The sequence below is a fragment of the Lotus japonicus genome, chromosome 1 (assembly GCF_012489685.1).
Source record: "Lotus japonicus ecotype B-129 chromosome 1, LjGifu_v1.2".
In the NCBI taxonomy this organism is placed as follows: domain Eukaryota; kingdom Viridiplantae; phylum Streptophyta; class Magnoliopsida; order Fabales; family Fabaceae; genus Lotus; species Lotus japonicus.
Genome location: NC_080041.1, coordinates 121,838,274 through 121,856,508, shown reverse-complemented (window position 1 = coordinate 121,856,508; position 18,235 = coordinate 121,838,274). Strand labels below are relative to the sequence as shown.

The 18,235-nt window shown below is 36.9% G+C and overlaps 2 protein-coding genes across 2 annotated transcripts; one reads left to right on the top strand and one right to left on the bottom strand.

Annotated features, from left to right (window-relative positions):
- Positions 1–14: 14 nt before the first annotated feature.
- Positions 15–10,602, top strand: LOC130730035 (ubiquitin carboxyl-terminal hydrolase 5). Its single transcript, XM_057581906.1, has 13 exons — positions 15–284; positions 1,440–1,694; positions 1,900–2,044; positions 2,168–2,227; positions 2,329–2,424; positions 2,526–2,927; positions 5,000–5,140; positions 5,223–5,393; positions 6,711–6,968; positions 7,071–7,219; positions 7,595–8,134; positions 9,693–9,966; positions 10,072–10,602. Exons 1-13 carry the CDS (start codon positions 148–150, stop codon positions 10,213–10,215), a joined length of 2,772 nt encoding a protein of 923 aa, XP_057437889.1. The 5' UTR covers positions 15–147; the 3' UTR covers positions 10,216–10,602.
- A 2,225-nt stretch (positions 10,603–12,827) lies between these two features.
- On the bottom strand, positions 12,828–15,716 carry LOC130730034 (cytochrome P450 CYP94D108). The gene has a single exon (XM_057581905.1). The coding sequence runs from the start codon at positions 15,361–15,363 to the stop codon at positions 13,843–13,845; it is 1,521 nt and encodes a 506-aa protein (XP_057437888.1). The 5' UTR covers positions 15,364–15,716; the 3' UTR covers positions 12,828–13,842.
- Between the last annotated feature and the right edge of the window lie 2,519 nt (positions 15,717–18,235).

Genomic DNA, 18,235 nt, shown 5'->3' with positions numbered 1-18,235 from the left:
TCTTTATCCTATGAAACTTGTTTTGTTCAAATAGAAATCTGTCCCTGAAAAAGAGAAGAAAAGAAAGGGAAACCTGGAAACTGGGTTGAGGAGGAGAGAGAGAGAGAGAGAGAGAGAGAGAGAGAGAGAGAGAGAGAGGGAGAGAAGATGACAGAGGTGTCGATGTGTAGCAGCAGTACCTCTGAGTTGAGTCCAGATGAGGAGAGGATCATGATCAGAGACATTGCTCTTGCTTCTCAAGCTAACAGCAAAGAAGGCGACACCTTCTTTTTGATCACCCAGAGGTTTTTTTCTCTCTCTTTTCCATCTGGGCACCCTAAATCAGACCAAAGTTCACACCTTTTTGTGTTTTTGATTAGATTATTCCATGGTTTCCTTTGCTTGTGAAAATGGGTATGGCCTGAAATTTGCGCTGTTGATTTTTTCCCCTTTGCCCAGAATGTTCAGGACTTGAATTTTGTTGTATTTTATGCTCGTTCACGAATTTGGATGAATTTTTTGGTAGATAGTGGGTGATTTTTGGTGAATAATGCAATAGTTTTAGATGGTGTTATCTGATAGATAATGGTGATGCCTTGATTAGGGTTACACACAAACCCTCAATTGCTTTGCATTATTGTTGTTAGTTTTGTTTTTGGGGGGGTATGGGGAGCAAGCTGGCTTTGTTGTTTTGGCAGAATGATTTTGTGACATGCCCTAGGTGGGTTGTTTTCAACCAAAATAATTTTACTCAGGTGTAATTGTCAGTCAGTCAGTCAGCCATTCTCAAACAAGAAACTAGCTTGTTGTTCAGTTGTTGTTGTTAGAAAGCTGCATTTTGCTTAATAGGCAATGGTAGTACAGTACTGTATTGCAGGAACACTTCTTCCTGTGCACTGCCATATCGTATGAGTAACTATTGTAAATTACATTGTTTGGAGGAGGTTATTGAGCTCAATCATTATTGCCTTGGGTTGCATTTTATGTGGACAGATTGATGTTTTTATTCAGTTGTTTAATTTACTTGTTTTTGTTGCTTACTCCTGTGCACGGGGGAGGGGTGGTTGTGTTTTTGTGGTGTTACCAGAACTTATGAACCAAATCAAGAGAAACTGCCTCAATGTATAAGCCTCTCATGCCAATGTTCCCCTAGAACTGCAAACAAATAGGAAAGGAGCTGCTTTACTATGTAGTATGTAAAAACAATTCAATTTGAACCTCTTTTTCCAGAGTAGACATCTTAGCAAAAAGATCTGTATACATAAAAGTTTCAGCCTCTTTCTGCATATATCTGTTAATGAAGAGCCCGATATTCATCTTGAAATACAATGTAGATATACTTTGTATTTTTGTCATCATTTTGTGGCTATATACTGACTGGCCAGTCTAGTTTGAATGGCCTCAATACAAATATTTATTTACAGAAGGCATGGAAATTGTTTCTGATGGTTTTCATGCAGGTGGTGGCAACATTGGATTGAATATGTGAACCAAGACCACACAAACACTTCTTATGATGGATCTTCCTTTTTAGAACAATGTGATATGGCCTATTCGAATGTTTCAAAGAAACCGTCTGGTATTGATAATTCTGATTTAATACATGATGTTGCACCAGAAGACTCTAGTACAGGTATTGAGATTCATGATACTCTTTTAGAAGGCCGTGACTATGTATTACTTCCCCAAGAAGTTTGGAACCAATTATTTACGTGGTGAGTTTTTTTGTTCATCATACAGTTCATCTCTGGTTCATCTAAAATTTGAAAAGTGTCATATTACCTTTCTGATTTTCTTTTTGATTTATTGATTTTCTTGGCTTCTAGGAAATCTAAAAATTGACAAGTACATATTTATGACTAAAACTTCAACGGAGCTTTAGTGTGAGCTGCATGACTTATTTATTTCGTGCTCAACTAGGTATGGTGGTGGACCTACATTGCCAAGGAAAGCTATCAGTTTAGGTCTTTCCCAGACAGAATTGACTGTAGAGGTGTACCCTTTACGGCTTCAGTTACTTGTGTTGCCAAAAAATGAACGTTCCTCTATAAGAATAAGCAAGAAGGTATAATATGAGATAAAGTATTCAGTTTTGTTAACATATATTTTAAATATCTTGCTATTTGTTTGCAAGTATAATTCAGTTTATACATGCTATATCTACCTTGAAGTTGGAAATTTTGAGCAGGAAACCATTGGACAGCTTCACAGGAAAGCTTGTGAAATATTTGATCTTCAGCTGGACCAAGTAACGACTTATCATGCACTCTTGAAATTCTAAAATTTTTGGGATTGGTTTTTACATTTATTCAGCATGTAGTAAAAACTTGCTGTGGCTGTTGTTTGTAGGTGCGCATTTGGGATTACTATGCCCGTCGGAAGCATACCTTGATGAATGACATGGACAAAACTCTTGATGATGCCAATTTACAAATGGATCAAGATGTGAGTCTTCACCAAGTTTTATATAGGAAACTGTTGCTTTCACTCACGTATTGCATTTTAATCCTTCTTTTTTCTTTTGATTAATGACAACATTCATGCAGATTCTTGTTGAGGTCCTCAGCAATACAAATAGCACAAGTGCTGCTCTAGAGAATGGATCAGCACAGAGGGAAGCAAATTCTGTTCTTGTGGAGCCTCCAAAGTCAAGTTTATCAATTGCTGGTGGCCTGTCTGCCAGCAAGGGGGCATCTAGAGGCTACAATGTGGAACTTTCTTCATCTCAGAACCTAACTTCTCCAGTCAGAGATGTGGAAAATCCTTATGGAACTAGTGGTGTCACCACAAGAGGTTCATTTGGTGGTCTCACTGGATTGATGAATCTTGGCAATACTTGTTTCATGAATAGTGCAATACAGTGTCTAGTTCATACACCAGAATTTGCTAAGTACTTCAGGGAGGACTATCATCAAGAGATAAATTGGCAAAATCCACTGGGCATGGTTGTAAGTATCATATAGTAAGCATGAGCTTGTTTCTTTTCCTCTCCATATTCTTTATTAAGGCCGAAAAGTAGAGCAAGATCTTGGTGTAGAGACTAAACATTTGATATGATATATAGTATTAGGCTTGTCATGAAACAACTATTCCAAAAACTTAGGCTTTAGGGTGAAAACAGATGAATGGTCTTATATCTAACATGTTTCCTCACTTCAGCGTCCTCTGTGTTTGAAGTGTCGATAATAGGCCCATATACCTTGTGTGTAATTTTAACTTATTTAGAAGAAGGGGGTCAGTGATGACTGAGGATCAAGTTTTATACCAACGGGTCATAAGAGCTAAGATAATATGTCATCATCCAACTATCTCAAAGCTTAAGCTTTAGGTTGAATGCAGGATTTTAACAAGGTTTAAATAACTTTTGATTCTTTCAAATTTAAATGCAATATTGGGCTAGTTGTTTGCGGTAGCATTTGTGTGGGAAAGTTTTGTCTTCATTTAGCTGGATACCACTTAATTTTCTTGGTTATAAGATCACTTTGCCTTCACATTGCTTGAATGCCATCAGCAATAGGATTAAACTTATGTGCATTATTGTGCCAATCCTTCAATAACTTGGTTTGGTTGGGGAATGTTTTTTGTCAACCAAATGTATGATGGGGTCCTGTTTCGTTTAAAAACTTAAGGTTGGCTCATTCAAGACTTTTTTTTTGAACGTATTCAAGACTTACCTGTAACTATAAGATTGCATCATCTCTATTTTTTTAAATACAAGACTTGGTGGCAAGCTTTTTGCAAATGATATAGTTCTAGTTGGATGGTAAAAAGAATACACAACTGGAAGCTAGAGATGTGGCAACAAGTTTTGAAAGCAGCCTGTGGCAAGATGGGAAAAGACATACACAACAGAGCAAGAAAGGCAGAGGGAAAAGTTAGAGTCACAAGGTTGGGTCAAATTTTTGACCTGATTACCCAAGACCAAAACACTAAAGAAAAGAAAAGGACCTTACAGAAAATAGTTGCACATGAATATGGGGCTAGCAATAAACTAGATCCAGTAGATACTGAAAAAAGAAGAAGAATTGTACTACTGTCTCTTGGACAGTGAAATACACATCTGGAAAGGAAGTTTGGGAATCATTTCCTTTTGTGATTTGGGAAAAGTTGTTCAATTCCTAAGCTTGTACACAATCCTTCACCTTGAGGACAAGGTGAATGTTCAGGGGGGAAGTATTGATAACTCATAGTCAGTTTGTTACTAGATTAGTTGGTCACTTTGAAGCAGTGTTGTCAATCCCAGATAGTGGAGCGTAGTGTCCGACCCTAAAAGGCTGCTATTCTAATTATTTGTATAGTTTATATACTTAACTATATACATATAAATGAGAAAAAATACTCAAAATTCATGGCACCCATAATTAACATTAAAAAGTCACAAGTATCCTAAACAAAACGTACAGTACCAATAAAAGTCAAGGTAACCAAGAAGTTTAAGTCTCTAATTCCCAAACTAAACTGCCCAAAAACATTAAAGTTCAATATCACTTCCTTCTCATCCTCCTAAAACTAGACCATTTTCAGTATGTTTCAGGATCAAAAACCCTGAAATACCTCCCCAAAATTCCCTAACATGAACTTTTTGTGGGTTGTTTTTGGGTTTTTATCAATTCCACCAAATAGTGCCGCTATGCTGCTATTTCCTCCGCTTTAGCGTCTGCTACATTGAAATGCACCCTATGCAAGAACTAGGAGCGGCCAAGGGCGGCTACGCACCACTAGGGCGCTATATCACCACTATAGGGCGCCATTGATAACCCTGGTTTTGTGAGTTAGTTAGAGAGAGTATTATAAATAACAGAGAGTTAGATAGAATTGTCATCTTTTTAAGTGATTGTATTTGTGGGAATTCTAGGGAGGGTTCTGGTTCTCTGGAACAACCCATAACCATTGTAGTTCATTCCTATTCTTCAACAACAATCAGTTTTCTTCTTGTTTATTGTCTGTTTCTATCATTGTTGTATAAGATAACTTTTACATTTACAAATTATTGTGCTTACTGGAATTTTCCACTTTGTAGGGTGAACTAGCCCTTGCATTTGGTGAGTTGCTTCGGAAATTATGGGCACCTGGGCGAGCACCAATTGCCCCTAAGCCTTTCAAAACAAAACTTGCTCGCTTTGCACCTCAGTTCAGTGGACACAGTCAGCATGATTCTCAGGTTTGCTTGTTGACTAATTTTTTTCCCTCTCTTCAGTTTCATGGTCTAGTCTCTGGTAGCATTTGTTTTATTATTTCTTCAGGAGCTTTTAGCATTTCTACTGGATGGTCTCCATGAAGACCTGAATCGTGTAAAGCACAAACCATATATAGATTCTCGAGATGCTGATGGCCGACCAGATGAAGAAGTGGCTGATGAGTATTGGGCAAATCATATTGCTCGTAATGATTCCATAATTGTTGATGTGTGCCAGGTGAGCCTAGTAAACAATGGTAAATTTTGGTTATGTTTCTTTTCTTTTTTGGTCCATAATTTTGGCAATATTTCATTATTATGGTTTAATATCAGCCCATCATAAACCACTTTAAGATGCATGGTGAACTAGAAAATGGTGCATCGAATTTATTAATTCTGTTAGGACTCTATAGAGAGTTGAGAGTGAAAAGAGAGGGGCTTTGTTTCTGAAACGTGTGGTGTTTGTATTCTTATCAAATCAGTGTTACATGTGAGTATATAAAGCCAGAGGCTTGCTGTGCAAGCAGCAGCTACAAGGCACAACTAAATACAAAAAAATCTAACTGAATCCTAACCACTCAAACAGTCTTCTTACTACTGCAGTTGCTGGTAGTTACACAAGCCTAACAGCTAAGTGCTTACATACAGCTGAACACACATAAAACTGTTGTACTGAAATAAACTCAAACCGTCTAAATATGATTTTTAACCGAAAATTTCAGTTTCCTATAATCAGATGATTAGTGTGCGTGCGCGCATGCGCTATGTACCTTTTCTACAAAACACTTTATAGTTTCAGTTATGCAACCTACCAGCTTGATGAACACCACTTTACTATGAGTACCACCAAAATTCAGAAGTGATGGGGCTCCAAAAAGTTGGAAAACTTTGTTGCTTTAAAATAATAAACATCAAAATGTTTCATGTTTGTGTCCTAAGATTAGTGGAGATGGGATTTTTTCAGTGCATACATTGTTGTGTGCTTTGTTTCTTGAAGAACATACTGGAAAATCATTTCAGCTATTGAACAACCCTAAAGCTTTAGAAAGAGCACTAAGAGTTTCTTGTCTTTGTGTGTTCTTTTTCTTGGAAAACATTCTGAAAACTCATTTTCAGTTTCTGCTATTGCACAACCCTAAAGCATTAGAAAGAGTGCTTAGAGATTCCTGTCCTTTTGTGTTCTATTTCTTGAAAAACATACTGGAAACTCAATTCTTCCGTTGAACAACCCTAAAGCATTAGAAAGGAGCACTAACAATTTATTATGTTTTATGAACCTTATAGTTATTGGCCTCTCCCACTTAACAGTCAGAAAACACTGAGAACAAAAGCCATAGCTTTTCCAAATATGGAATTCTAAGTTTCCTTTAAATGCTGAACCTCCGGCAAGTGTGAAATTAAAAAGAAATGCTACTGTTTGTGCATAACTGCATATTAAACTTTGTTCTCTTGATTGCCTGTTAAGAATTATTTGTATATTTTATCTATTCACATTTTGTGTTCCTGATCAAGTTCACCAGCTCAGATATGTTTCTGATGATTCTTCATTTCACAGGGGCAATACAAGTCGACTTTGGTTTGTCCAGTTTGCAATAAAGTCTCTGTCACTTTTGATCCTTTTATGTACCTTTCGCTGCCACTCCAGTCCACCGGCACTAGGACCATGACAGCGACAGTTTTTACATGTGATGGAACTGCCCTGCCATCTCCTATTACAGTAACTGTGTCCAAGCAGGGAAGATGCAGAGATCTTATCCAGGCGCTTAGCAATGCTTGCTCATTGAAGCCTAATGAGAGGCTGTTGCTGGTAGAGGTGTGTACCATACTAGAACAAAAGTTGAAGATATGTTTGGATTGGAATTACAGTGTATATTTTATTCTAATTAGGCGTGTTATATCTTTTTGTTGTTCACAGATTCGAAACCATTTGATCCATAGATTTTTTGAAGATCCTCTTCAATTGTTGTCCTCAATCAAAGATGATGACCGCCTTGCTGTTTACAAGATTCCGAAGATGGAAAAAAATACAAAGTATCTCCAGTTGATACATCGCCGTAGAGAGCAGTATGTAATATCCATAGATTTATACTTAAATTAGTCATATTTGCCAAATATTTCAGTCTGGTCTGTCTAAACAGTGCATACAGCGACACTTAATCTTCTGTCTTGTTATACCATGCTTTTCTTTTGCTATATAGTGGGGATTCAGGGAAAACAATCTGTCATGGTTAATAACTATACTGCAGTATTTTGTTGTTGTTACTTTGATCTGATTCATTCTGGTTGATCTAGAATCTAGAACCATTAAAATTAAATCCAGAGTTGCTTGGCTGCAGTATCATATGTCATCCGGCCTTAAAACATCCACTTCGTACTAATTTTGTTTGCTGTTATGTTGTTTGCTCTACTATTTGCTGATACATTGTAATTTTCTCTTAGGAATAGTGACTCCCTGACCATATCTGGATGGAAACCATATGGAACACCCATTGTTTCATTGATCTCATGTGATGATACGGTCACAAGAGGTGATATACAGGCAATAGTTAATCGTATGCTCTCTCCTCTGCTAAAGAAAGGTGGCAATGTAGAACAGGCTGCTTTGTCTGAAACCAGCATCCCAAAAGAAACATCTGACCAATCCAGTGCTGCCAATGTGGTGTCAAATTCAGTCATTTCAAAGACACGACAAATGCCAACATTACCTCTTCTGTTGGTAGACGATAACAATGCTTGCATTGATCTTTCTATGGGAGGGGACAAAGTAGTTCAATTGCCACCATCATCTCCAACTGTTCTGGTGTATATTGATTGGTCTCAAAAGCTTCTGGAGAAGTATGATACTCGTCCACTTGAGGCTTTGCCAGAAGTTTTGAAATACGGGCCTGTAACCAAGAAAGCTCGTACTGAACCTCTCTCCTTGTACACTTGCTTGGAATCTTTTCTGCGTGAAGAACCTCTGGTGCCTGAAGATATGTGGTTAGTTCCTCCTCCAGCTCACTTTTCCGCTTTTCCCATATATGCCACCTCTCTTCAAATCTTTCTTTCTCATGCTTGGTAAACATTCAAATGGAATATGCGTTAATAATTGTTTGCTTGATCTGCTTATTACCTGTTTAAATTTCCCTAAAGCCTTGACTAGTTTGTAGTTTGTACAATAAAAGAATCTCACAGAAGTGGATGTGACTTGTAGTAACATGCTTCTTGTTTGAAGATTTGTTTTTAGTAAATTGAGATTCGTAATTTGGTCTTATGCCTAATTCAAAGCTTGCTCGCGAGGTAAGGATTTCCCAAGCTTTTATAAGCCCTACTTTTGCCATATCTGTGGTCGATGTAGGATGTCAACAAGAGCATGGCAGATGGTGATGATCCACAACATTGAATGTGCTGGCATGTGGTGACATCTTATTTTACATGTTCCTATTAAATTAATTTCATTTAAGAGGAAAACTTATATCTAGATACTTCTATTAACTATGGGATGGTTAGTCTCTAATATCTTCAATTCTATAGCCTTTATAGCTTTAGGTCTGACATTTGAGTTTCATTTATGTATTTTATTCTGGATTTGCATCTTTGAAGTTTAAAAAGTGTTTTATGCAAATTTTATGTTTCATTGACCAAAATGCAAGTTAACTCAAAACACGTCCAGTGCAATGATTTATCGTTTGCCTATTTTTTAGCAGTGTTACTTGTCTTCACTTATAGGCGTGGACTTAAATATCAGCTTATGACTAGGTCATGTCAGTGTAGCTTCACTTGTTTGAAACACTGTGATTTGACCTAAGATGCACTCATAAAGACCAATCCTCAAACAATGGCTATTCAAGGCCAGTTGGTAGATTTTTATCATGATGGTTGATAAACTCATCTACAGAATTAGGTGGAAATTGAGCCTGCATTATTTGCATCTGTGGTTCAATATTCAGATCCCTATGTCTAGGTCAAAGGAGTTTCCCAATCCAAACAATTGTTGGCCTGGAAATTAAAATCATATAGAGTAGATATGGAAATTGAAAACCCTAGATAAATTCTAGATAGTAAACTGCATGTAAATTCTAAAGGAACCCCTTGATAAAAGATCTAGAACACCATAGCAGTTAAGAACTAGGATCATGTTCAGAGTACATCAAGTACAGGGATGGCAATGGTTAGAGTACTGTAGTGCCCATCCCCATACCGTGTGAATAGCAACTTCAATGTGATCTTATTGTTATAGTTTGTTGAGATAAGTCTGTTTTGGATTATAGTTTCTTTGTTTGTTTTCCTATTTAGTTTGACTTGGACTAGGAAACCTTGTATATAAATATTGTACTTATGAGTTACATTAATATCAATCTATTATCTATCAATTATTCAGAATACTTTTAGTTCCAAGAATCTTGTAGATCTTTTATTGCTAATAAATCTCCTGACAAGGGCAAAATGTGTTACTGCTGCAGAAATAGTTCTTAAAACTTTTCTCCACTTACATCTGTCAAATAGGGATTGGTTAATACTTGAATACCAACTGCTAATATTTATGTCTCTATATTAGGTACTGTCCTAAATGCAAAGAGAGACGGCAAGCAAGCAAAAAGCTTGATTTATGGAGGCTCCCAGAGGTTTTGGTCATTCATTTAAAGAGGTTCTCATACAGCAGGTCAATGAAGCACAAGCTTGAGACATTTGTTAACTTACCCATTCATGATTTTGACTTAACAAGTTACATAGCCAACAAAAACAACTCTCGTCCCCAACTGTATGAACTGTATGCCCTCACAAATCATTATGGTACATTGGGTAGTGGGCATTACACTGCACATATCAAGGTGAGATCAATCCCTTGAAGTTGATTTGATTTTTTGTTCAGGGCTCTTAGAATGTTCTTCCTTTTACTCATGCTGCATCCTGACTTAGATTTTCCAAATCTGCAGCTTTTAGATGAAAACAGGTGGTACAATTTCGATGACACCCATATATCAGCTATAAGTGAAGATGAGGTTAACACCGCTGCTGCGTATGTTTTGTTTTACCGGAGGGTGAGGACTGATGATGCTGCTGTAAACAATGGGGCTTAGTCTTAGTTTGCATTTTTATGCACAATGAGCATATATGTTCTGTGATTATAGAAAATTATAGAAAACTTAGGTGAGTAATTGCAGGAGTGTCTCAAGTAAGGGAGTTTTCATTTCATGTATTGAAAAACCGAAGCCTGTTGATATGAGAGTGTAGTCAATGAAATAATCCTTTCCCTATGTACTCTCTATTGTTTTGGAGTTTCTTTGGGGGAGTGTAGGTGGTAGTTGAATTTGACATCCTTTGCTTTTAGAAACAAATGGTAACTGAGCAACTTGACTTGTTTACCGTGTTCTACTGCTCAAAGCACTTTGCAGCTGTTGATTATTATCTAGATAAATTGTATTTGTAATTTTCAAAATATTTATTTTGTACATTCTATTTTTCAAGTGTCGTTTCCAAATGAGGCTACGGTATCCCTTGAAAAATGGGTGACACCGGTCCCCCTTTCGTATCCGTTGGATATATAAATAGTTAAATCAATGGCTAAGATTAAGAAGGGGAACCTGGTGGGACAGTCATAGAACAATAACTTGTGTTAGTTATAGTATGGGCCTCTGATTTGTTCCTTCCTCACAATGACCCCTATATTTCCTTCCTCACGAATTATCGTGTCAAGGTTTATGGTTGAGGGGTTGAGGTAGAGCTCTAGGGTTTGAGAGTGAAATTGATCGGTAATGAGAGCAAGAGATGGTGAGATTGATGAGGACTGTGGTCAAGGTGGATTTGTGGTTGACGGTTGGGTGATGCTCGGTGGAAGGACGAGATTGTGGTGTTGAACGGGTTGAGTGAGCGTTAGGGTTTCTAGAGGGAAATTGTTTGGGGGACTAGATCGAGAGGTGGATGTGATCGAGGATCTCTTGGTTGGAATGTGATCAAGTGCCCGGTTATATTATAGTAATAAAAAATATTGTTTATCCCATGAGGAATGTGCTAACTAGTATTTAATTTACTTAATCAATTATCTGGACATCGCTTAAGAGTGATTGTTGTTGTGATCTCACAATTATGAACACAATAAGAAATAACTTAAGTAGTAGTTGAGAAGAATTAAGATGAAGAATAGAAGAATTAAGAAGGAGAAGAAGAATTGCATTAAAAGACTAACATACCAAAATATAGAGTATTTATCAATTATTAATAGCAGACAGAACCATCGAAACATAAACGGTGGTGGAAGGGCGGTGACTTGTCTATGCTTAGTCATCCCATGAATTTTAGGAATTTTTCAATAAAAAGAATTTAAAGTTGTAATAGCACCCAAAGTGCAGAGTTCCACAACACCACTCTACCATCGCCTACTTTTTTTTTGTTTTTAACTAAACACATATGTGGCATCCACCCTTAGAAGTTACTCCCTCCGTTCCTATATAACTGATACTTTAAGGTTGTGGCACAAATATTAAGAAGTAGCAATTAATATTATTGTTTTACTAAAATTACTATCTAACTTCCTATTATACCCTTTATCTCTCTTATCAATTCTAACTTTTCAATTTTCCTACCAACAATAAATGAAGGGCACAATTGATAAAGTAGCATTAATGCTCTCTTGAAATTGTAAAAGTATCAGTTAAATAGGAAAAAAAAAAGAACCAAATTAGTATCAGTTATTTAGGAACGGAGGGAGTACTCCCTTCGTTCATGATCTTTTGTTGTTTAAGGTTATGCACATTGTTTAAGAGTGAAACCATTGATATATTTGTTGACATAACACTCATATTTAATGTTGAGATAGAGTGAAGAGAGAGAGAGAGAGGGATAGTTATTGGTTAAGAAACTTGTTATGATTTGATTGGTGAAAATAAGATGTGGTATGTGAGAGATATAGTATTAAATGAGGGTATACATGGAATAAATTGAAAAAAAATGCATTGGATTTGTAAAACAACAATAGTTTTAGAATTTAGGCTAAAAGTTAAAATAACAAAAGATCAGGAACAGAGGAAAACGAACAAAAGCGGAAGAAACAAACAAAAGCAGAAGAAAAAAAAACAAGGCAAAGAGAAAGAAAACTAATTAGATTTTGCTTAACTGAAGAAACAACTCAAGCAAGACAAAAAGAGAGAAAGAAACAAGGAATTTTGCTTAACTGGTGCAACATTTAGAACACAAAGGTAAGTTCTCTATTCACTTTCTCATGTATGACTTTTTATGGATATTCAAATTTTCATGAGTTCAAACTCAAATTTATTGGTTCAATTCTCTTTTTTATTGCTTAATTGACCTGATTATATGAGATTGAATTTATGGTGCTTGGAAAAAAATTATGCACACCAATTATTTGTAAAAAGTTCTCTTTAAACAACTCAAACAAGACAAAGAGAAAGAAAGAAACAATGAATTTTCATACAAATTAAATTCTTTTAGATGTTAGTCCCTTTATGAAATTTCTACCTTCGCCCCATACTATAGAGATGTTATTACAACCCTAAGAGCATCTTTAATCATGATATTAAAGTATTTACATTTTACTTTTTACAACTCCCAATAATGTCACATCATCTACATCATTTTATTAATTTTTACATCAACTCATCAACTCTTAAAAGTTTATATAAAAAAATTATTTTATTAGTTGCAAGTTTTATTTAAACATTCTACATTAAGCAATTATAAATGCAAACACACTTTTCATGACTAAATTGAGTATCTATTCTCACATACTCTCACTAGTCATGTTGGAATTAAAAATATGCTTCAATAGTAATAGATATTGGTGGAAGTATGTATTTGACATTACATACTCCCATTGGAAATGCTATAAGCACTCCAATTCACACCCTACATTCTTTTTGAAAATTCCAAAATCACACCTCCTATCATATGTTTTCCACATTTTGAAAATTCCAAAATCACACCTCCTATCATATGTTTTCCACATTCTCACCTCTCATCCCACCTTCTATGTTTTATGGGGAATAAGAAAATTCCAGTGTTTAAAATTCTTCTACCTGCTTTTCTGGGTAGATACATATTACGATCCGAGTTTTAAAGCCCATTAGATTGAAAAGACACTAACTAAAATCTGGTATGTAAAGCACATTTCCCACATTTCTTAAAAATATAATTGGATTTTAGAATTCTGTATGTTAAAAAACACATTCCTTACAAATATGTAAAAACAAACTATCTACCGACAAAATGTAAAAAACAAACTTCCCAAAAATACATTATCATAGTTTAAAGGGATTGTCTAAATGACCCATGATAAAGTTTGGGTTAAATAACCCATCATCCAATCACATTAGAGATAAATGAGTTGGAAATAAATTAATAAATAAAATATAAAAATTCCACCTCACTTATCTCCAATGTGATTGGATGATGAGTTATTTAACCCAAATTTTATCATGAGTCATTTAGACATGCATCCACTAGTTTAAAACTTAGTATGTAGAAAAACACATTTTTAAAAAATACATTACCAAATTTTAAATCTTGATATATAAAAATACAAATATCGTATTTTCAAAAGCCTGATAAACAATAAAACTTGAGTATTTTAAAAAATTACTAGCTTATAGGTGCTAAGGTGGGAAAATCAAGACCCTTCAAGTTCACCATTTGATCCTATTTCACTTACCTATTACGAACCAACACCCTCACTAGCAACCTCACTTCAAAGTTCAAACCAAAACCCTCACCCTCACAGGCAACCCACATTTCATCCTCAAAGTCAAAGATAAAACATGCTCAGGACACGTGTCCTTTTCCAAAGCCTCCACCTCAAACATCTCCATCACCGAAGCAGCAATATACTTCATCTGAATATAAGCCATCTCCTTCCCCAAACACATCCTGGGCCCCGCATGAAACACCGGAAACTTAAACGGACTCTCACTCCGCCACAAACCACCGCCGTCCAACCACCTCTCCGGCCGAAACTCCTCACAATCCTCCCCCCACACACTCACCATCCTCCCCATCGCGTAGGTATGATAAGATATAAACCATCCCTTCCCCATCCTCGTCCCGTCTGGCAAAACGTCGTCGTTTGAGCACGACTTCGTGTCCACCGGCACCGGCGGAAACAGCCTCATCGTCTCGGAAATCGCCGCGTGGAGGTAATGCATCTCCTTCAACTCCTCGTAACTAAACGACGCCGTTTCCGTTTTCCCAATACGCACCGTTTTGATCTCGTTTCGGATCTTCTCCCTCACGTCGGGTCGTGAAGAGATTAACCAGAAGAACCAACTCAACGCCGACGACGTCGTATCGCGTCCAGCGAGGATGAAGCTGATGACGATGTAGCGGAGAAACTCCGGCGAGCAGTTCTCTGTTCCGATGAAGCGAGAGAGCAGATCCTGGTTGTTTCCGGTGGGGTCCACTGCTTCTTCCAATCTGGACCGTATGATCTTATCTGCAAACTCATGGACGGTGGAGATTGACTCCCTCAGCCTCCGTTCTGGTCCCAATTTGAAGAGCCTATTCAGCTTCCACAGTATCGGCAGCGCCGCCATGAACCTCCCCTGGCTGAGCATGGTGGCGTTTTCAAACGCCGCCATGAACTCGGCTCCGGCGGTGCCGTCGCCGCCGAGGCAACCGGGGTCGACGTTAAACGCGAGCTTGCAGACATTGTCGAACGCGAATCGCTCCAGAATGTCCTGCAAATCGAGGACCCTGTTCGTTTCCGCTGCTCTGGCGAGAATGGGGAACAGCCTTCCTCTCATCTCCGCCGTGGCGTTTTCCATGACGAAGTTCCGGAGAGATTTGGTGCTGAATTCGTAGCTGGCGGTTTTCCTCTGCATCATCCAGAGGTCGCCATCGGAGTTGAAGATTCCGGTGCCGAGGAAGTCTCCGAGGAGGAAGATGAATTTTTGGCCCTTTGGGTAGTTTTCGAAGTTGGTCTTGAGCATGTGCTCCACAATGGCGGGGTTGGCGGTTATGACGCCGTGGACGTTGCCGGGGCGGGCGAAGACGGCGGTGTTGGTGGGGCAGTCACGGAGGACTTCGGTGGACCAGTCGAGGAAGCGGTGACGGTTCATGAGAAATTCCGGCATGCAGCCGATTAGAGGGTAGATTTTGAATCCTGTCTTGTTATTTGTGGTGAGCCTGAGGGATTGAAGGTAGAAGTAGATGAAGAGGAGAAGGGAGAAGAAGAAGAAGAAGAAGAAGAAGAGAAGGGATTGAGTTGAGAAGAGCTCCATTGGTAGTGTGTAGTGTGAAGAAATATAGCAAGATAGATAGGTGGTGGAAGGAAGGAAGCAGTATTATAGTGATAAGGTTTTGGTGTGACTGTTCACAAAAGTACACAAGCAAGGAGATATGTGTTGAAGAGGTAATCTGCCATGTTTCCCCTTATAGAATAGAATCATTGTATTTGATATTAATTAGGATAGAATCATTTTAACGTAAATTAGGAATCAGTTGTAAATGACTGGTATTATATTTTCTGGGTTACCCATAATAAAGTTTGGGTTAAATAATTCATCATCCAATCATATTGAAGATAAATAAGTTAAAAATAAATTAATAAATAAAATATAGAAATTTCAACTCACTTATCTGCAATGTGATTGGATGATAAGTTTTTTTTCTCTTAAAATATAAGTGATTTTACAATATTTATGAAGCATCAAGCATAAATTATTTTGACCCGGTATCAAAGCTTGTTTAAATCCTATTGAAACTCTAGCCGCGAGAGTGGTGCAACTAATAGCAAAGCTTCCCATATGAGGGGGTTCCTTCCTCGGTTTTTCCAAATATTTTCAATTTTTTTTTTCTCTTATCCTCTTTGAAACATTTGTTTGCACTAACTCCCTACCAGTTGCTGCCTCTTGTTGTTGTGTCCATTCATGATTCTCGGCTCTCTTACAACGACACACTTGTCAATCGCACTCATTACGTCATCATCCTCATTTCACGGTTGGTTGCGATTGTACGGTAGCAAATGATCTTTGTGATTCAATCGCTCTTGACTCTCGATTTTGACTCAATGAATGATCAATCGTTCGCTCTCGGTTCTTGATTTTGGCTTAGTGAACGATTATCCATTAATTCGCTTTCAGTTTTAGTTTAGCGAGAATGATCACTCATCGCCTACTCATGCCATGGTTAACCCCACCTTCCAAATTTTGTTTCCTAATAGTATATACAAAGTTTTATGGTCCTGGTGAGTTTTTAAAAACAAAACAAATGGAGCTGGTCTAGAATCGAAATACGACTAGGCTAGTTACTTGTATTGTAACAAATGCACGTTTTAATATCATCACCGATTCCTATATATTTGAGGACAAATTAACATATATTGTAATGTTTATCATCTTGTTTGAGTATTTTTTTTTTGTCAAACTAAAATGTGTTTTGAAGCTTACAAGAATGTCTTTTTTTTAAAAGTGATTTTACTTTATTCTATCCAAATAACATTCTTTTTTTAATACTTACTCTTACACACCACTCTCAATTACAAAATTATGTCAAACTTCATTTTCTCTCAATGTAATTTTATCAAAAGATAAATCAAACAGACTCATAGTACTTTTCTATTCATTCTAATTCAACAAGCTTATAAGTTTGTTAATATCTATTGTACATTTGCACTCAAACAAATTATGTATTTCTTCTACTTATGAAAATTATTAGGTAAAAAAATTATTGTATCTTGTTATAAGTCATAATGCATGTTCGCAGTACAAATGGATAAATTAAATTTTCTTAATTTTTACTTCTGCCCATTATAATTTTCACTTATCGTAATTTTTTACCGTATATCCAAATATGTTCATAATCTTTGCGATATCAGTCCCCTCTTGTGAAAATCATTGCTACGCCCCTGCCTATATATTTAAATATTAAGAGGCATATATATAAATATTTAAATATAAAAAAATTAATCAAATGATCGGATCGGTTGAGATTAAAATTAGATCAACAATGATATATTCACACCTCATCTTTTACAGTGTGTTTGTTTTGGGTGAAACTAGATGGAAGGGAAAAGTGGGAGGGGAAAAGGGCTGGAAAATGCATTGATGTGTTTGGGACAGCAAGGAAAATGAGAGGGGAAGGAGAACCGTACAGCAACAGAGCTGTGTCAGTTTTCCCACCACCTTTGGCATGAAAACAGGAGACAGAGTGGCCATTATGTTAGATTACATTTTTAGCCCATTTAATATCTTGAACTAGTTTAAATTTTAAATTGCACAACGTTGCATTTTTATTAGTAGCGCCCTGAACAATAAAAATAATTATATTGGAGAGAAAGTAAAATAATCATAATTTGTGTTTAATTTTTTTTTCTTAAAACAGTTCATTGCCACAATTATATTCTAATAAATGTATTAAAATTTATCTTGTATTACTTTCTAAATAAAGTATTTGGGAATTATAAAAGGGCAAATTGGTAATATCCAACCACTCTCATTGTCTTTCTTATCACTTTTCCTTCACTTTTCCATTGGTTTTAGTGTAATCCAAACAACTTTAAAATCACCTCATTTTCCACTTATATTCTTTCTATATATATTCTTTCCACTCATAATCCTTCCTCTAATTTTCACCTCTACATCCAAACAGATTTAAACACTTCATTTCCACATATTTTTATTTCTATCTCTTTTCTCTTATCATCTATCACATCTTATACTTTCTCTCTCTTACTTTTTCTTTGCTTCTTAGACCATAAGCAATGGTTGTTGAAAAATTGTGTTGAGGATTGTTGAGATGTTGTAGTGGTTGTTGAAGAATGTTGAGGGTGATGTGGAGGAGAGAGGGAGGGGAGAAATGTTGAGGAAGCTCAACAAAGTTGAGAGAGCTCCCGGACACCACGTGGCGCGTTCCTAATGGCCACCGACAGGCGCGTGGTTCTTTGCTTCTTAGACCATAAGCAATGGTTGTTGAAAAATTGTGTTGAGGATTGTTGAGATGTTGTAGTGGTTGTTGAAGAATGTTGAGGGTGATGTGGAGGAGAGAGGGAGGGGAGAAATATTGAGGAAGCTCAACAAAGTTGAGAGAGCTCCCGGACACCACGTGGCGCGTTCCTAATGGCCACCGACAGGCGTGTGACCTTCACGCGCAGAC